The sequence below is a fragment of the Brassica oleracea genome, unplaced genomic scaffold, assembly GCF_000695525.1.
Source record: "Brassica oleracea var. oleracea cultivar TO1000 unplaced genomic scaffold, BOL UnpScaffold00944, whole genome shotgun sequence".
Classification (NCBI taxonomy): Eukaryota; Viridiplantae; Streptophyta; class Magnoliopsida; order Brassicales; family Brassicaceae; genus Brassica; species Brassica oleracea.
This window is the reverse complement of record NW_013617538.1, coordinates 19,177-39,419: the sequence shown is the minus strand read 5'-3', so window position 1 is coordinate 39,419 and position 20,243 is coordinate 19,177. Positions and strand designations below refer to the sequence as shown.

General features: G+C 33.4%; 4 protein-coding genes and 1 long non-coding RNA gene across 5 annotated transcripts in view; 3 read left to right on the top strand and 2 right to left on the bottom strand.

Annotated features, from left to right (window-relative positions):
• Positions 1 to 58: 58 nt before the first annotated feature.
• Positions 59 to 601, bottom strand: LOC106320498. The gene is made up of 2 exons (XR_001265853.1): positions 471 to 601; positions 59 to 318 (listed from the first exon to the last, which is right to left on the bottom strand). It is a non-coding gene; the product is annotated as an uncharacterized LOC106320498 (long non-coding RNA).
• A 3,672-nt stretch (positions 602 to 4,273) lies between these two features.
• On the top strand, positions 4,274 to 6,245 carry LOC106320500 (serine incorporator 3). Its single transcript, XM_013758866.1, has 5 exons — positions 4,274 to 4,565; positions 4,752 to 4,988; positions 5,062 to 5,173; positions 5,277 to 5,689; positions 5,760 to 6,245. Exons 1-5 carry the CDS (start codon positions 4,391 to 4,393, stop codon positions 6,047 to 6,049), a joined length of 1,227 nt encoding a protein of 408 aa, XP_013614320.1. The 5' UTR covers positions 4,274 to 4,390; the 3' UTR covers positions 6,050 to 6,245.
• Positions 6,246 to 6,364: 119 nt separating this feature from the next.
• On the bottom strand, positions 6,365 to 8,747 carry LOC106320501 (BTB/POZ and MATH domain-containing protein 2). Its single transcript, XM_013758867.1, has 4 exons — positions 8,022 to 8,747; positions 7,598 to 7,946; positions 6,851 to 7,127; positions 6,365 to 6,770 (listed from the first exon to the last, which is right to left on the bottom strand). Exons 1-4 carry the CDS (start codon positions 8,423 to 8,425, stop codon positions 6,589 to 6,591), a joined length of 1,212 nt encoding a protein of 403 aa, XP_013614321.1. The 5' UTR covers positions 8,426 to 8,747; the 3' UTR covers positions 6,365 to 6,588.
• Positions 8,748 to 9,196: 449 nt separating this feature from the next.
• On the top strand, positions 9,197 to 10,382 carry LOC106320496 (guanylate kinase 3, chloroplastic; the record flags this gene model as incomplete). The annotated part of the gene is given in 2 exon segments (XM_013758864.1): positions 9,197 to 10,054; positions 10,161 to 10,382. A coding segment is annotated over 1 exon segment (837 nt). The 3' UTR covers positions 10,052 to 10,054; positions 10,161 to 10,382.
• Positions 10,383 to 13,627: 3,245 nt separating this feature from the next.
• The window catches only part of LOC106320497 (F-box protein DOR-like), a 20,620-nt gene continuing 14,004 nt past the window's right edge, over positions 13,628 to 20,243 (top strand). The window contains exon 1 of the mRNA XM_013758865.1: positions 13,628 to 13,898. Within this exon, the coding sequence (XP_013614319.1) occupies positions 13,648 to 13,898 (251 nt within the window). The 5' untranslated portion in view covers positions 13,628 to 13,647. The remainder of the gene's footprint in view (positions 13,899 to 20,243) is intronic.

The window sequence follows — 20,243 nt, the reverse complement described above, 5'->3', positions numbered from 1 at the left end:
TATATATATATATATATATATATATATATATATATATTATTTTTTTGTATCCACACCATGGATTAACATCTAACTTTTATTAATTATATTTTAGTTATGCAGATACAAATACATCATATCAATGGAAACATGTACAATAGTGTCCAAAGTCTCCTTGCCTACCGTCTGCATCCCTACAATTGCAACGAGTATAGTAGTCGTTTCCTTCTTCATTGAGAACTTCGTAGAAGCATTGCTTGGCAGCTATGGTTGGATCTTCATGACATATCCCCTTCGTAAGGTGGACAACAATTTCAGGGGCACGATCTTTTGCCTCCACTATTTTATATATCAACAACAAACGATTAGCTGGTGGATAAGGATATTGATAATGCAATAAATACAAGTTTGTATAAAACGTTTTCCTTCACAATGTTTTTTAATTACGTGAGTAACCAATCGAAAAAAAAAAATACATATATATATATTACCTTTTGTATTATGCAGCACGAAGAACATGAGAACACAAGAAACCACAAACAAAGTAGCAGATTTCATGATGCAAAATTTAATAAATGACTTTTATGCTTTCTTGTGTGAATTGTTTTGTTTAGTTCGTGCTGAATATTTTCTCATCACCATTGTTTGTATATATACATGGAGACACACAAAGATATTTTGTATCCTTAGTAATTACATTAGAATTATATTTGACCAAATTAACTGCGCAATTAAAGGTCAAAACAAAAATGTCTATCTATACTATTATTTGATAAGTGAATTTCCTGATTTGTCATTTTCTCTATAATTTTAGGCCTAGTCAATAGTTTTCATATATATATATATATATATATATATATATTTTAATAATAAACAGTTTTGGAAACATGATCATTACAATATTTCAGATACACAATATTTGATATTATTTTATTTATTATTATATAAAAATTACATTTGATTTTAGGTGAGTCAATAATTTTAAGAAATAAATTTTAATAATATTATATATTAGATAATAAACCGTTTTAAGAAAAATATGATAATTGTCATCTCTACACAACTATTTGATATTATCTTATTAATATTATATAAAAAGATTCTTCTCTTATATGTGATGCAAAGATTATATATTTTTATTTATTTAAAAAGTTACATATTTTTGAATTTTGTTTAGTTTAAAAATACGTTTCTAACAATTGTTATTTAAGTGTTTAGTTTAAATAAATTTTGCTTTATTTATTTAAGTATTTAGCTTAAAAATAAATTTTCTAACAATTGTAAATTATGCTAATATGTGTTACCACAAAAGCTCATGTTTATCTCATGTTTATTTTCGATCGATACCAAAGAAATACTCGATTATATGTCGTATGAGAAACATACAAAGAAACAAACTTATAAAGAAAAAATTATGAATATTTTAAAACAAAAGAGATCTCCTACACATTTTCTAAACATTGGTGGAATTATTGATTTATTGTAAATTAAAATTAAAAAATAAAATAATTCTTATTTTTATTGCTATATATATATTTTGTTGTTATTTGGAAATAATATTTTCTATTATAAAGTTAAAAATTATAATTAAATGTTAATTAAACAAAAACATTTGTATAAAGATTTTTAAGAGATTTTTAATATGTGAGTGTGAGTGTTTTAAAAAAATTGACTCAATGATAAGCATATTTTTTTTGATGAGAAACTTTGTCATATAAAAAAAATTTGATGTTTGATTTAAATTTTTCAAGAACATTTGAATTAATAAAATATAAACTAATAAATATTCGTAAGATGATTATGCACGCATGTGCAGTCAAAACACCTAGTTTATTAGTATAATAATCTAATTAGGATATATAAACATGTTTAGGTAATACATATTTTTTCCTACTTTTATGCATCCTTTGATATTCTAGTAATAATTAATATAGATTCTGATCTGGGATTTTAAAGCATGAATTTTCTGTAATAAAATATAATTTACAATGCATTTACTTAAAATTAAAGAATTAACTAAAAAAACCTTTTCGAATGAAATGGATATGAAAAGATTTTACAAAAACTCAAACCAACAGCAATGACGCTAATAAATTTGCAAAACAATAACAATCAGTTTTAGAAACGTACTAACCAATAATAATGAATTGTACTAAGAACCTAGAACCAATCTCTATAATATTATTTGACAAGTCAGTTTCTTATGTGTTACGCTCGCGTTAACTCTCACGATGGTTTGATTACACTGATACCTTTGGTGAATTAAAATATTACATTTAAATACTATTATTGAATTTTTTGTATATTTTCCTTTTTTAAATTTTCCAAATAACATAATTTTTCTCACAAAGTTAAAAAAATAATTGAAAAACGAAAATATATGTATATATGATATGATTTCGTAAAAAAACGAAAGTTCACAAAATAGAAATATTCCATTTAAAAAATATTTTTCAATAACATAAAATATACTTTTGAAGTAATAAAATATTCTTTATATCTATATTTTCTTAGATGAAAATATATATTTGCATATAATGTGATGTCATAAAACAACATTCACACACATAATCTTGATATTAGAAAAAGAAATATTATTTATTTTAAAACATAATTTTAAACAATACAAAAATATATATTTTCAAAGTAATAGAAATAATTTTTATATATCTATCTATTTTCTTAGATGATTACATAAAATAATTAAGTAACATAAACTGATATATGTTTAATTGACAAAACAATAGTTTATAATTATTATTATTGAAATGTTTTATTTATTTTTCACATATTTAGTTGACTATAATATCTTTCAATTACAGCAAAAATAAATCTATAAATTATATTTTACTTATATAATATGATTTTTAAAATACAATCACACAATTTTTTTAAAATGCTTATTTTAGGAGATATTAAAAAAAATTTAACAATAAACATCTTTTGATCTTAAAATAACACAACACTATATACTTTAACAAGGTAGATATATTATATTTTATCATTATTAAAATTATTTGTTTTCATAATATTAAATTTACTTTTAAATTTTATGCTTTTATGTTTGTGGAACTTAATATGACTATAATTAAAATACCAAAGCAAATCTGAATTCTCATTTTTCAATTATTTAAAATTAATTTATGTTTACCGTTTAATAAATTTAAGGCATAAAATTATTTAGAATTTATAAAATATTCTAGTTATTTTAAATATTAATATGTGTTCACGAGCTTCCAAATATATTTGTTACTTATGTATGTAACTTCATATTGATCATCGTTTTATTTTCTGATTTTTTTTTTAAAAAAGAATCAGCATATAACTTGATAAATATTATGAAACTACATGCACATTTAAATGATACATAAAATTAATTTGGTTTTACTTAATTATAATAAAATAATTATACTTCAGTTTGAATTTGAAAGAATATATATAATTCAATATACTCACAATATGAGTGACTTGACTAATCCAACTTACAAAATCATAGATTTAACTACAATAATAATATATATATAATTTTATAATAATAATTTATTTTATAAATGTAAATTATAGGATGACTCAAAACATATTAACAAATGAAAATAGAAATTTAACCAACTGTTATAGTTTAGTTCTTTTGTAAAATTTATATATATGCATGAGACTGTAGAATATTATCGTTATATTAATTTACGTAATTTGGAATCAAACACTTTAGTTTGTTTTATATTTCATTCTAAGTACAATATATCTTAAGTTATACATAATCTTCCTTAAATATATTTACATATCTAAAACAACAACCAACGTAAATGAAAATAAGAAAAATCACAATTTTAATATATTTAAAATAAAAAATAGTTATAGTTGAATTTAGAAAAAATTATGTAATCTAATATACTCAAATGATATCTAAATCGACTGTAAAAATAATAAAACCTAATAGATATAACATATCTAAAATCATATGTCTAATTAAAGTAATATAATATTATCCATATAAATTATGCATACAAATTATAAATTAATTTAAAATTAAAAATTAATAACAATCAATTATTATAATACATTTATTTTATAAATATTTATACCCTTGCATGAGCACAGAAAAATTACCCAGTAACTATAAAATCTCGAAATTTTTTAAAGTTCATATACCAAACCAATTTCGTTAATTTCCGGGTTTTGGGTTTGATCTCGGTCTTATTAAACCGATTCAATCCTAATATCCCGGTTCGTCAAACCGTGCACATGAAGTTTATGGGAAAATGGATTAAATTGATACTTTCATTTGTTAGTGTCTGATTATGTAATTTCCAGAAACTTTTCATCTCTTCTTCCTTTGGGCACACAAGCAACAGAACAGAGGAAGAAGATAGTCAAATCACAAACAAAAAAATAAATCCTCGGAAATCAAACTATGTCGTGCTTAGCTTGTTGCTGTGCGTCGGCGACGTGTGGGTTGTGCTCGTCGGTGGCTTCCGGGATCTCGAGGAAATCGGCGAGGATCGCTTATTGTGGCCTCTTCGGTGCCTCCCTTGTCGTCTCTTGGATTCTCCGCGAGACCGCCGCTCCGCTCCTCGAGAAATTCCCTTGTACGCTCTCTGATCCTTTCAATTCTCCATCTGGGTTTGTAGAAAGTAGCCTCCTTTTAGCTTAAGAGAGACTCGATGATTTGGAATTGAAACCATCAATTTCGAAATTAGGGTTTCTCTGTTTCTAGAAATTTCGTTTCTTTGTAGCTGCAACAGGTTGATATGTGAATCTCTGTTTTTGGGCAGGGATAAACACTTCGGATTCATATACTAAAGAATGGTATCAGCAGCAAGCGGTTCTTCGCGTGAGCTTTGGGAACTTCCTCTTCTTTGCGATTTACGCTTTGATCATGATTGGTGTGAAAGACCAGAACGATAGGCGTGACTCGTGGCATCATGGTGGATGGCCTGTGAAGATGATTGTCTGGTTTCTTCTTGTTGTCCTCATGTTCTTTGTCCCAAATGTTATCATCTCAGTTTATGGTAAGTCTTTTGTTTATATATAGAGAGAAAGGCCATATATGCGGTTAATCTCAGTGCTTATACATTCTTTCAGGAATCTTATCAAAGTTTGGTGCTGGAGCATTTCTGTTGGTTCAAGTGGTCTTGTTGTTAGACGCTACGCATAGCTGGAATGATTCTTGGGTCGAGAAGGATGAAAGGAAATGGTATCTTCAACCTGCCCTGTGTTTATACCATTATCCTTTTATTTAGCCTTTTTTGAAGTTTGATCGATGATAAATTCCTGACATTATGGTTTTCTTTATGTAGGTACATCGCTCTGCTTGTCATATCTGTCGTGTGTTACATTGCCACATACGCCTTCTCAGGAGTCCTGTTCATGTGGTTCAACCCGTCTGGTCATGACTGTGGACTAAATGTTTTCTTCATCGTCATGACTATGATCCTTGCCTTTGTTTTCGCCATTGTTGCCTTACATCCTGTGGTGAATGGCAGCCTTTTACCGGCTTCGGTTATATCCGTTTACTGTGCTTATATCTGTTACACGGGTCTCTCTAGCGAACCACACGACTACGTGTGCAATGGACTTAACAGATCCAAGGCAGTGACCGCTAGTACTCTAACGCTCGGAATGCTCACTACAGTTCTCTCTGTTCTCTACTCCGCCCTCAGAGCTGGCTCTTCCACCACATTCCTCTCACCACCATCATCTCCCAGAGCAGGTACTTCCTCAAACTCCTCAATACGCTTAGGCATTAGTTTCTTCTGTTTTGCTTGAAACGTTGTGTCCAGGTGGGAAGGAGGCATTGTTAGAAGACCCTGAGGATGGGAAGAAGAACGGTGAAGCCGAGGCACGGCCTGTGAGTTACTCATACTCTTTCTTCCATATAATCTTTGCGCTTGCGAGCATGTACGCGGCAATGCTTCTCTCAGGATGGACTGACTCTTCAGAGAGTGCCTCTCTGATCGACGTGGGATGGACCTCGGTTTGGGTCAGGATTTGCACCGGTTGGGTCACGGCTGCACTCTACATCTGGACACTCATCGCACCGCTCATCCTTCCGGATCGTGAGTTCTACTAAATTGCAATATTGGTCAGTAAAGGGCAACACTTGTATAATCTGGTGAATGCAAGTATATGTTTATGTATTAGCAACTTAAAAATGGGTATGGTCTTGTAATGGTAGTGTATGTAGCTTTTTTATCATATTCTATATACTTGTAATTAAAAACCTGAAGTAAAAGTCCTTGAATGTTGGTTGTGTTCTTGGAACCTTTGTCTTATGTAGCGAATGTTCTGTTTATGATTGTTCTTGAATGTTGGTAGTGTTCTTGGAAGCTTTGTCATACTGTTATGTTCTGTTAATGAGAACCAACCCAAGCTCTTGATTCATCACTTAAGTTGCAAGAACGTTTCCTTGAGAGAAGTGGTTTTGGTTACAGAATCTTTTGGGGGCCAAAGAAACAAAAGTACAAAAAACGGACATTTCACTCTACTTGCTGAACAACACGTGCAGAACAATCACTAATCCTTTTACAAATGACAAAATGCACAAATCTTCCGTGGACTCTTCTACAATCCTGTTTACCAAATGGCTCCAACATCATCAGTCTCTCTCCCTCAGTGTAACCGCTGCTTGACGCGTCTCCCATTCACGTCACAACCATCAGGATAAAACTCTTTCCGATTCCATGACGATGCTAAAGAATGTTCACTCAGCCTAGCCACATACTCCAGAAGCTCACTTAGTAAGCCCGGGCAGCTTTCCTTCAGATAATCAAACCCATCCGTTTCCATCACAGCTAAAAAAAAAATAACAAATAAAGGGCCGTTTCAGATTTCAATGATGATATGATCAAAGTGATGATGTTTTGCTTTTTACCTTTCAGATTTGCTGGCAGAGCTATGAATTCGAGGCATGCAGCTTTCAGCTGGAAACAATGATGCTGCTCTGCCAAAGCCAAGGTGGTTGCAACCGTGTTAATGCTGATTCCTTCGCAGAGTTTTGACTCGCAGATTGTTCTAAGCCGCTCGAGAGCATAACAGTCTGCAGCCGCGAGCAGATGCTGAGCCACGAGAGTCGACGCCCATTTCAAGTCTGTGCCCATTAAGTATTCCATATCAGGCAATTCGTCCCAGTAGATAAAATGAAGGAACATCTGCAAACCAAAGCACAACATAACAAAAGGAAAAGGAGAAGAGTTTTCGTATCAGCATAACAGTCTGCACCCTCAACCTTAAACTCAGCACATCGACTAACGTTACAATGCAAAGCAGGTATTACTAGAATCTGAAGATTGAAGATTCTGCAGTCAAGCATGTCTAAGGAATGTAATAAGAAACAGACATTCATGCAATCAGAAGAGAAGCAGAAAGATAAAACCTTATCCCGGGTGAGTTATATATTTGAGAACAAGAGCAGCGCCCCAGGAGAAAAGGTCCCGGGTTGTACACTCGCAAACAGAATAGCCTGTATCACATCACAATCACTCACCCGAGAAAAAGGCAAGGAACAAAGAAAAGCTATCTCTTCCTATAATGACCTTATAACAACTGGAACTAAAACTACTAAGACACATTCTAAGGAACCAACAGAACTGAATCAGAAAGAAAGTCAAATAGGAAGGACCTTGAAAATGGGGGCTTCAATGTCTTCTATATTAATGCGTTTGGTGTTTTTGTTTCTCAAGGGTCCAAAAAGCTGCGCCCTGAAAACGGGAGAACGAGCTGCGAGAACCACTCTGTGAGCAAGAAACCTCTCTCCATCAACATGGAAAGTAACATCAGCTCCTTTCCCACTTTCCAAAAGCTTACCAAACTGATAACCCAAGTCAGAAACCGGCACGGGGATATTATAACTCCTCGGCCCCTCCGTGCTCGACTTCACCACACCAACACAACACCGAACCAAGAGACAATCATCCTTCAAATAATCCGACGACTCAAGCAGCGTCCTCTTGAAAAACCGTTTGTAACCCCTTAAACCAAAACAACCACCAAATCAACACTCAACATAAAACAAATCAGTACAAAGGTAGAGACTTTACACTCACCACATACTTCCTCTGTACTTAAGAGTATAAGGACCACTCTCGAGAGTCCTACCGAAATGGCTATGCACTTTATGCCTTTCGTTACCGCTCTGATCAACGAGCGTCAGCTCAAACAAAGCCCTAACGTCAACTCCTTCGCTAGCGAGGGCTATAAAGAGAGACACGTAGAGAGAGTTATCCTCTGGACTCTTCCCGTCTGGATAAAAGTAGACCGCCCACGAGTATCCACCGACAGTGAAGGTATCCGAGGCCACGTATTTGCCTATCCCCATCCCTTTGGCGAGAGAGTAGCCGCTGATTTTGAACTCGTGCGAGCCGTTGATGGTCTCCGTGCGAGAGGTAGACTCCGTGAGGGTCGGTTTCGAAGATCCGGGAACCTCCGCGCAAACCCTAATCGCGTCCATCGAACAAATCCGAGACCACAAAATTGAATCTTTCGTCGATCTTCTTCGTCGGAGTAAGTATCCTTGCAGGACCCAAGTCTTCGAATTTCGGATGAAGGCGGCAATCGCCGGTAATCGGAGATGATAGGCGAGATCAGGGTCTCGAATTAGAGAAGCTGAGAGCGAAGAACGAGAAACGAAATGGGGGCTTTAACGGAATCAGAACTCAATCGCCGGTAATCGGAGCTGAATCGTGGCGGATCGCGACGGCGACGAGAGGAAGAGAGAAATGCGAAAGAGGAAGACTTTTGATTGATTATCGTGTTAAACTTCACCACATCCATTTGGTAGGTTAGAAGATATATAAATGAACTTGAAACAGAAAAAAAAAAAAAAGTGAAATAAAAGCTTTTTTAAAAAGGGAGAATTTGTGAAATAACCAAGAAAAAAAAAACTAAAATTAGAAGAGATGTTTCTAAAAAAATCGTTCCACAAAATTACATTTTTGTGTGTTTCTAATGAAAAATTGTAAATTTTTTAAAAAATTAATTGAAATTTATTAAATTATTACTGGTTAGAAATTATCAAAAATTATTATAGTAATTTAATGTATTTTTCTAAAATGTATAAACACTTTTTTTGGGTCAAAAATATGTATAAACACTAAAAAAAAAAACTAAATCTTGATGGAACAGAGAGTATAAAGAAGAGACAATTGAACAAGTAAAAGCCCTAGAGCCTAGATTATATTTTGCTAAAGAGAAGAAGCATCGAGAAGATAGTTCTAAAGTCTTCTCCTTTAACCCTCTAATGTTTCACCGGTTCTGTTCCTCTCTCTCTCGCTCCTCCACCATCTTCCCCAAATCCATAAAGTCTCCTCCTTTCCCTTTCCCTCGCTCCCTCCGTCGATCTCCTCTTACTCTCTCCTTCTCCTCCTTCAAAATGTCCGACACCAATCCATCACCAATCCCATCTCCGACCAAACAAGAAACCCTCCGCTCTCTCGAATCCCACCTCGCCTCCCCCTTCACCTCCTCCCCCATCATCCCCCCTCCCAACCAACTCATCATCGTCATCTCCGGCCCCAGCGGCGTCGGCAAAGACGCTGTCATCACCAAGCTCCGAGAATCCCGCCAACGTCTCCACTTCGTCGTCACCGCAACTACCCGCCCGATGCGCCCCGGAGAAGTCGACGGCAAAGACTACTTCTTCGTCACCAGAGACAACTTCCTCTCCATGGTCGAGAACGACGAGCTCTTAGAGTACGCCTTGGTCTACGGAGAGTACAAAGGCATCCCCAAGAAGCAGATCCGCGAGTCCATGTCCAAAGGGGAGGACATCGTCCTCAGAGTCGACATCCAGGGAGCGCAGACGCTGCGGAGGATACTCGGTAGCTCCGCGGTGTTTGTGTTCTTGGTTGCGGAGAGCGAGGTCGCGATGGTGGAGAGGTTGGTCGATAGGAAGACGGAGAGCCAGGAGGAGTTGCTTGTGAGAGTGGCGACGGCGAGGGAAGAGGTTAGGCATTTGAAGAGCTTTGATTACGTTGTGGTTAATGCCAAAGGGAGGCTTGATGACGCGGTGAGCCGCGTGGAAGCTATTATTGATGCGGAGAAGTCTAGAGTTCACCAGAGGGTTGTCAGGATTTGACTGGTGTGTGTCTTGTTTAAGTGTGCATCTTTAGGAACTTATGATTGTCGGAATTGCGACGAGATTTACACATGTTTTTTTAATGTTTTTTCATGATGGTTTATTGCAGATATCCATTGCTCTGTGGCGTATTGCTCGCTGACTTCAGATATGATTTCATCACAGAACAAAAAGTTTTTTTTCATTCTGGTGATACTACCTCCACTGAGTTTACAAGGATTGTTTTTTTTTTTGGTTTTGTTTGTTGATTAATCTATCATATCTTTACATTTTACATGGATAGATTATGTTATCATCATTCTCACAATTTGGTTACATCCTGTTACTTAAATGTTCTTGAGCATTGCGGAGAATAGTAGTATTGATTTAGCCTTAACTTTACAAGATGGCAGGCCCTATTAATTTGTATACTTGATGTCTTCAAGGTTCAATATAGGTTAGTATGACCCAATTTAAAAGCCTTTTTTGCTCTTAACACAACAAGAGCTGTACTGGAATCTGGACTTGCCAAGTCACTGCCCACAAACCATAATCAAAGTACTTAACCATTAATTATTTGGTTCATGGGTAAGTCATGAATTTCCAATTATTAATGACTTATCTGAACATATTGTAGTATTATATATAATCCATTTTGTCACAATGATTGGGGGTGGGGATACAATGCATTATAAGCATGTCAAGCAACATTTGTGACTCAAGAGAGTAGTCCTTACTGTTGTTCGTTTGGTTTCCGCAGGTACCTGCGTCGGCGTCAATCTTTTAAAAAAATCTTGTTCGTTTCGTTGACGCCGGTACTGCGTCTGCGTCTAAACGCTGCGTTCTCGCGTCAGACGCCGAAAAAATCAGTGTCGTGCGATAAAAAGTCAGCGTCTGAGGTTTGTTTTACACATATACCCTTAATGTTTTTTATTATTTACGTAACCCTAATTCGATTTAGACGCAGCTTTACCTTTTTGACGCAGCCTTCGGATATCTCGTCTCAGCCTCTTCTCCATTGAGGCATCCTTCGATCTGTGCTTGAGCTCTCTCCATCTCTCTCGATCTCGACCCCTCTCTCCATCTCTCTCGATCTCGACGAAAACCCATCTCTTCTCACTCTCGAATCTCTTCATCGACCTCTCTGGTCTCAGCCTCTCTCCATCTCTCTCGTCTCAGCTCTCCCTCTCGACGAACCTCTCAAGCTCGACCTCTCAGGCTCTCCCTCTCTGGACAACCCTCTGAAGCTCAGACTCTCTCAGAACTACTGGCTCTCGAGGATTTGTGTTACCTTCAAGGAGTGTTGTTACTCTCATAAGGGTAAGCTCATTTCGGATCTCATGTTTCTGCTATGTTCATGTTTTTGTTGTTGAGACTAATTTGGGGAACAATCTTTGTTTCAGGTGTGTGAGATGTTTGCAGCAGGTGGATATTGAGTACAAGTCATTGAAGGCAAAGCTTCAGGATTTGTTCAATGTAAGTGACAAAAGGATTATTAGAAACTGTGAAAGAAACAATAGTTTTTTTTCTTTTGAATTCATTCATGAATGATTCTTGTATTGTTTGTTGCAGCTTGAGCAGCAGATCGTCCAAGTTACAGAAGCTCTCTGTTTCCAGATAGTGAAGGTGTTGGAGTTCGTTGCAAAGAAAGAAAGTCTGCAACTGCCCCACGGTTTTACAGCATTACAAGTACTTCTAGGTAACATCCGAGAACCATTACAAGTTATCTGTTTCTGTGTTCCATGATGTATGATTCTGTTTATTTGTTTCTTGATTTCGTGATGCTGGTTCCTGTGATGCCTAGCTGTTGACTGTTGCTATTGCAAATGTATGTCATTTCTCTGATAGCTCACACTACCTTTTGTGTTCTGAGATATATTCTAAAACATTGATGCTAGTGATGGTCTGGTAACTCAAATGATTACTTGTGTCTGATAACTCAAATGATTACTTTCGTAAGCTTCCTTTCTTCTGTTGATGGATTTATGATGATTACTGCCGTTGAACTTGTACTGTCTGATAAGCTTTCTTTCCGAGTGGTTTTAAATCACAAAACGTGTACTGTCATTTGCCAGTTCTAAAGGTCTGTTGATTGTGAAGTTGTAAGGTCTCATTGCTTATTCTTTCTATTTTTTTTTTTTCAGGTCTCAGACCCTCTCAAGTTCAAACCCGGACCCAAGGGCTAGACCAAGTATGAGACAAGTGTTATAATATCTAAGAGGAGATGCAAAGTTACCTGATTTGTCTCCTTTGGACTTTTCTGGGAGTGGGATGATACTTGGGCTCCAAGACGGGTTTAGCGAATTAGGGATGTCATATTCTTTCTCTGTCTTTAAAGGGTTTACGGGTGGATCTATAGCTGATTCTGGGAGATGAATGTTTTAAACATTAAGTTGGTTTTGTGTGTATCAGTGTATGTTATGGTAAAATAATTGAAACTTTTATCTCAAGAATAGATTATGACCAATATTTTTTAGATGAAACGTACATGTATTATTAGATGTGCAACTGCAATCTAACAAAAAAATAGATTCGAACCAATGATCATCTAAAATTATCTAGCTGCTTCTCACATGTTATTTACTTCAAATCCTTTTCATAGCTTTTTCTTTTTAAAATTGTTTATCCTTGAATAATAGTGGATTTGATTTTGCTTTTGTAAATTGTTAATTGAATAACTGTGGATTGAAGGTGATTTTAAGTGACTTTAGATAAATGTCATATTCAATAAAAATAGAAAATTGTTAGTTGAAAAATAGAAAATTTTAAAACAAAACCAAAACACTATTCAATACACCCCCTGAATGTTTTAGTTAATGATTTGGTTTTTCTTTGCTTATAACTTTGATTATCATTTATATATGATATTTATTTAAGACTTGATGTATTTTGTTTTGATCAACCAACTTCATGTATTATTTAGCTTTTGTTTGTGATAAATATTTTGAAGTATTATTTTTGTTTTAATTTAGCTTATGATTTAAGACAAAAAATATTGTTATACATGTTTATTTGACCAAAATATATTACCAAGTAAATATAATATTTTTATGGATGTAAATATATTTAAGCTACATTTTATTTATTTAAAATATAATTTTACAATTTTTTAAAAATAAAATATGAATAAATGAAAATAGCCGCAGCGTTAGTCAAACGAACAACCCAAATCTGCTTCCTGCATCGGCGTCGGCGTCAACTTCCTGCGGCTTCGAAACGAACAACAATTTGCGGCAGCGTCAGCATCGGCGTCAGCGTCTGCAAAACGAACAACAATCAAACGACGCCGACGCTGACACCGACGCCGAAAACTGCGGCAACCAAACGAACAAGACACTTATTGACGCATCTGAAAAGAGTAAAGCCAATCAACGTTAGCTTATACCCAAAAAAAAAACTTAACATGAAATTCATAATACACTTATATTTTCTAAACCATTTTAAAGTCAGAAAACGCTGCACCGTTTTGTATTGTAAATTGACAAACGACACGTCGTTTCAATCAAACCAAACGGCACGAAGTGTACCTTTCACATGTATATAAAGTCGGATGGGTTTTAAACTTTTAATTAATCAATCTCACGATCGTAGGAAGAATCAAACGTCTCCCTCCAGCAATGGAATCACGGCGGCGCAACGTCGCGGGGGATCCTAAAACCATCAGCAAACCACTTGATGCTGAAGAGTTCTCGTCGATGATCCCAATCGAACTAACCATAGAGATATTTTCGAGGTTGCCACTAAAATCTATTGCGAGATGTCGTTGTGTATCAAAGCATTGGGCTTCGATACTTCTCCGTCCTGACTTCACGGACCTGTTCTTCACCAAATCGCTGGCTCGACCGAAGCTATTGTTCGCCTTACCAAAAGAGAGTGAGTTTCTCTTCTTCTCCTCACCTCAGCCACGTGAGAATACGTCTCTTCCTATAACCGTCGATCATCATGTGAGCGTCCATCATATATCTAGTCCTCTCAATGGATTTTTCTGTATAAGCTATGATCGGATCTTAAAGGAAAGTGAAACCATTACCAGAAAAAAACAACGTGTGACTGTGATATGTAACCCTAGCACTAGACAATCCTTTACTCTACCCAAAGTGTTGTATCACACTATTATTTGGTGATCCACAAATTACACTCTCTGACTATATGTACAAATTGTTTTACTTTGATATTAGACTTAGCTATGTACACTGGCACATCGTAATTGAAATCTATCCGCCGTGTTGTCCTTTGTTAATCTGATCTTGTGGTTCACGTGTATGAAAGTGAGATGGGCTGTACAGGCTTGCTTTGAAAACTGTGTTGTTACTATACCGAAGGAGGCTTGAGGATCTCTTGTATTCATTCGCGGAGTCTCAAAGCCTCGACTGTCTATCACTAAGAAGCTGCGGATTGCCCTTGGTACGCAATTCCTGTTTATTTATCGAATGTTCTTAGTTAAAATTCATAGGTTGACTGCTGCTGTTGTGTTAGTCTATATATATTATTAGGTAGGACAGTACACAGTTGTGGACTTTTTCTGTCTGGAAAAAGAAGATATGATATTAATGGGCTTTTACAGTATCTCGATCAAGAATAGTATTAAGATTTTTGTTTGCCTTGGTCTTAAAGCTTGTCAGGAGGAGTTGCTTGTTAGAGTGGCGACGTCGAGAGAAGAGTTTAGGCATTTGAAGAGCTTTGATTACGTTGTGGTTAATGCGAAAGGGAGGCTTGATGATGCGGTTAGCCGCGTGGAAGCTATTATCGATGCGGAGAAATCTAGAGTTCACCAGAGGGTTGTTAGGATTTGATGGTGTGTGTGAAGGTACGGTATCTTTAGGAACTTATGTTGTCGGAATTGCGCGATATTATTAACACATGTTTTTTTATGTAGTGTTTTAATGTTTTCCATGATGGTTTATTGCAGGTATCTATTGCCTGTGGCACATATTCTGATACGGTTTAATCACAGAAGATTCAATTCTGGTATCTTTATGCAAATGAAAATTCTGGTGAATCCTCTCGCTGTGTTTACAAGGAATGTTGTTTTGATTTATCTTATCATGTCTTTACACTTTACATGGATAGATTATGGTATGATCATCCTCACAATTTGATTAATCATGTTGCTTAAATGTTCTGGAGCATTGTGGAGAATAGTAGTATCAGTTAGTTTTGAATTAGCCTTAACTTTACATGTTTATTTGTACTTGATATCTTCAAGGTTCAAGATTTTTCATAACTCAGTATGGTAAGGATGATGACCTAATTTAAAAGCCTTTTGATCTTGACACAGCCAGGTCACCGCCCCCATAACATAATCACTATTCTAGCTGCGTAGGTCAACTCTTTGAATTTCCAGTTATTTATGACGACTTATCTGAACATTCAATTAGTGTATTATATATCCATTTTGTTACAATGATTGGGGGCTATATTATAAGCATGTCAAGCAACATTTGTGACTCGAGAGATTCAACCTTATTGACTCATCTGAAATGTTAGGTTATACCAAAAAAACTTAACATGAAATTCATAATACACTTTCTCAGGATTATGAATTTCATGTTAAGGTTTTTTGGTATAACCTAACATTTCAGATGAGTCAATAAGGTTGAATCTCTCGATGCCCATGTACCATAAAAGAGGGTTTAATATACATTAATACAAATGTAAAATGTGTTTAGAAATTTTAAAACAACACTAAAGATCATAGGCTTCAATATATAAAGCATTTACCGAAAAATTCAATATTTTCGTAGGGAACACTAGATTTTGAGAAAAATTTAAAAATATGAAAATACTGTTTAAATTCATAGTTGCATCCTTCACTAACATATGATGAAGGTCAAAGAGGTTTGAAACCTTTGTTATCTCCGTTTTTCAAGAGAATATCAATTATATAGTGGTTAGTCTACCAATTTAGGGAGTATTATGAATTTTGACTAAATTAATTGAAAAAATATTAAGACGATGCCAATGTACCATGAAAGAAAGTTTAATATACATTAATACAAATGTAGAATGTGTTTAGAAATTTTAAAACAACAATAAAGATCATATGCTTCAGTATATAGAACATTTACCGAAAAATTCAATATTTTGAAAATACTGTTTTTGTGCAAAGTTGCATCTTTCGCAAACATATGATAAATGTTAAACAGGTTTGGAACTTTTGTTGTCTCCGTCTCTCTAGAAAATATCGATTTTATAGTGGTTAGTCCACCAATTTATTAGAGTATTATAAAGTTTTGCTAAATTAATTGACAAAAAATTAAGACGATGCTCATGTACCATGAAATAGAGTTTAATATACAAATGTAGAATGTGTTTAGAAATTTTAAAACAACATTAAAGATCATTGGCTTCAATATATAGAGTATTTACCGAAAAATTCAATATTTTCGTAGGGTTTAACACATAGATTTTGAGAAAAAAATCAAAAATATGAAAATATTGTTTTAATGCATAGTTGCATCCTTTACTAACATATGATGAAGGTCAAAGAGGTTTGGAACCTTTGTTATCACCGTTTTTTAGAATATATCGATTTTATAGTGGTTAATCCACCGATTTATGGAGTAATATGAAGGTTTACTAAATTAAATGATAAAAAAATTAAAACGATGCTCATGTAACATGAAAGAGAGTTTAATATACATTAACAGAAATGTAGAATGTGTTCAGAAATTTTAAAACAACACTAAATATCATAGGCTTCAGTGTATATAGCATTTACCGAAAAATTCAATATTTTCGAAGGGGTTAGTTAACACATAGATTTTGAGAAAAATTCAAAAATATGAAAATACTGTTTTAAGGCATAGTTGCATCCTTCAATAACATATGATGAAGGTCAAAGAGGTTTGGAACCTTTGTTATCACCGTTTTTTAGAATATATCGATTTTATAGTGGTTAATCCACCGATTTATGGAGTAATATGAAGGTTTACTAAATTAAATGATAAAAAAATTAAAACGATGCTCATGTAACATGAAAGAGAGTTTAATATACATTAACAGAAATGTAGAATGTGTTCAGAAATTTTAAAACAACACTAAATATCATAGGCTTCAGTGTATATAGCATTTACCGAAAAATTCAATATTTTCGTAGGGTTTAACACATAGATTTTGAGAAAAAAATCAAAAATATGAAAATATTGTTTTAATGCATAGTTGCATCCTTTACTAACATATGATGAAGGTCAAAGAGGTTTGGAACTTTTGTTGTCTTCGTTTCTCTAGAAAATAGCGATTTTATAGTGGTTAGTCCACCAATTTAGGGAGTTTTATGAAGTTTTACTAAATTAATTGACAAAAAATTAAAATGATATCCATGTACCATGAAAGAGAGTTTAATATACATTATTACAAATGAAGAATGTGTTTAGAAATTTTAAAACAACACTAAAGATCATAGGCTCCAAGTATATAGAACATTTACCAAAAAAATCAATATTTTCGTACGGACTAACACATAGATTTTGAAAAAAAAAAATCAAAAATATGAAAATACTTTTTTAATGCATAGTTGAATCTTTCACTAACATATGATGAAGGTCAAAGAGGTTTGGAACCTTTGTTGACTCCGTTTTTTCTAGAGAATATAGAGCATTTACCGAAACAATTGAATATTTTCGTAGGGGGTTAAGACATAGATTTTGAGAAAAATTCAAAAATATGAAAATACTGTTTTAATGGATAGTTACATCTTTCACTAATATATGATGAAGGTCAAAGAAGTTTGGAACTTTTGTTGTCTCCGTTTTGCTTAAAGAATAGTTATTTTATAGTGGTTAGTCTACCAATTAAGGGAGTATTATGAAGTTATACTAAATTAATTGAAAAAAATTAAAACGACGCCCATGTACCATGAAAGAAAGTTTAATATACATTAATACAAATGTAGAATGTGTTCAGAAATTTTAAAACAACACTAAAGATCATAGGCTCCAAGTATATAGAACATTTACCAAAAAAATCAATATTTTCGTACGGACTAACACATAGATTAAAAATATGAAAATACTGTTTTAATGCATAGTTGCATCCTTCACTAACATATGATGAATGTCAAAGAGATTTGGAACCTTTGTTGTGTCCGTTTTCCTAGAGAATAACGATTTTATAGTGGTTAGTCCACCAATTTAGGGAGTATTATGAAGTTTTATTAAATTAATTGACAAAAAAATAAAACGATGCTCATGTACCAAGAAAGAGAGTTAAATATACAGTAATACAAATGTATAAAATGTTTAGAAATTTTAAAACAACACTAAAGATCATAGGCTTCAGTATATAGAACATTTACCGAAAAATTCAATATTTTCGTAGACACATAGATTTTGAGAAAATTAAAAAAAATATGAAAATACTGTTTTAATGCATAATTGCATCATTTACTACCATATGATGAAGGTAAAAGAGGTTTGGAACCATTGTTGTCTCCGTTTTTTTAGAAAATAAAGATTTTATAGTGGTTAATCCACCAATTTAGGGAATATTATGAAGTTTTACTAAATTAATTGACAAAAAAATAAAATGATGCCCATGCACCATGAAAGAGAGTTTAATATACATTAATACAAATTTAGAATGTGTTTAGAAATTTTAAAACAACATTAAAGATCATATGCTTCAGTATACATAGTATTTACCGAAAATTTCAATATTTTCGTAGGGGGTTAAAACATAGATTTTGAGAAAAACTTTAAAATATGAAAATACTGCTTTAATTCATAGTTGCATCCTTCAATAATATATGATGAAGGTCAAACAGGTTTGAAATCTTTGTTGTCTCCGTTTTTCTAGAGAATATCGATTTTATAGTGGTCAGTCCACCAATTTAGTGAGTGTTATGAAATTTTACTAAATTAATTGACAAAAAAAATTAAAACGATGTCCACGTACCATGAAAGAGAGTTTAATATACATTAATACAAATGTAGAATGTTTTTAGAAATTTTAAAACAACACTAAAGATCATAGGCTTCAGTATATAGAACATTTACCGAAAAATTCAATATTTTCGTAAGGGTTAGTTAAACACATAGATTTTGAGAAAAATTCAAAAATATGAAAATACTGTTTTAATGTATAGTTGCTTCCTTCACTAACATTTGATGAAGGTCAAAGAGGTTTGGAACCTTTCTTGGCTCTGCTTTTCTAGAGAATAGCGATTTTATAGTGGTTAGTCCACTAATTTAGGGAGTATTATGAAGTTTTACTAAATTAATTGAAAAAAATTAAAACGATACTCATTTACCACGAAAGAGAGTTTAATACACATTAATACAAATGTAGAATATGTTTTAAAATTTTAAACCAACACTAAAGATCACATGCTTCAGTATAAAGAGCATTTACCGAAAAAAATCAGTATTTTTGTAGAGGTTGTTAACACATAGATTTTGAGAAAAAAATCAAAGAAATGAAAATACCGTTTTAATGCATAGTTGCATCCTTCACTAACATATGATGAAGGTCAAAGAGGTTTGGAACCTTTTTTATCTCCATTTTCTAGAAAATATCGATTTTATAGTGGTTAATCCACCGATTTATGGAGTAATATGAAGGTTTACTAAGTTAAATGACAAAAAATTTAAACGATGTGCATGTAACATGAAAGAGTATTTAATATACATTAATACAAATGTAGAATGTGTTCAGAAATTTTAAAACAACACTGAAGATCATAGGCTTCAGTGTATAGAGCATTTACCGAAAAATTCAATATTTTCGTAGGGGTTAGCTAACACATAGAATTTGAGAAAAATTTTAAAATATGAAAATACTGTTTTAACGCATAGTTGCATCCTTCAATAACATATGATGAAGGTCAAAGAGGTTTGAAACTTTTGTTGTCTCCGTTTCTCTAGAAAATAGCGATTTTATAGTGGTTAGTCCACCAATTTATGGAGTTTTATGAAATTTTACTAAATTAATTGACCAAAAATTAAAACGACACCCATGTACCATGAAAGAGAGTTTAATCCCCTATATAGTATTTGTGAAACATTACAATTTATTTTTGTAGACACGTGTCATCACTAGGATGATTATTAGAATTATTAGAGAAATATGTTGGTCCATCTAATTATATAATAAGTTTTTTATTAAACTAATAATTAATTCATTATTAAGGTCATTTATTATTTTCTTAAATAAAGATTACAGAATTACCTAATGTGACTAAAATATATATGACAATTAATAATTTTGAATAATA

Coding starts and splice junctions, on each gene's coding strand:
- LOC106320500 (XM_013758866.1), top strand. CDS start 4,391: ATGTCGTGCTTAGCTTGTTGCTGTGCGTCGGCGACGTGTGGGTTGTGC. Junction 4,989..5,061: donor TGTTATCATCTCAGTTTATG/GTAAGTCTTTTG, acceptor ACATTCTTTCAG/GAATCTTATCAAAGTTTGGT. Junction 5,690..5,759: donor ACCATCATCTCCCAGAGCAG/GTACTTCCTCAA, acceptor CGTTGTGTCCAG/GTGGGAAGGAGGCATTGTTA.
- LOC106320501 (XM_013758867.1), bottom strand. CDS start 8,425: ATGGACGCGATTAGGGTTTGCGCGGAGGTTCCCGGATCTTCGAAACCG. Junction 7,128..7,597: donor TTGAAGCCCCCATTTTCAAG/GTCCTTCCTATT, acceptor TTTGGTTTGCAG/ATGTTCCTTCATTTTATCTA. Junction 6,771..6,850: donor TCTGCCAGCAAATCTGAAAG/GTAAAAAGCAAA, acceptor TTTTTTTTTTAG/CTGTGATGGAAACGGATGGG.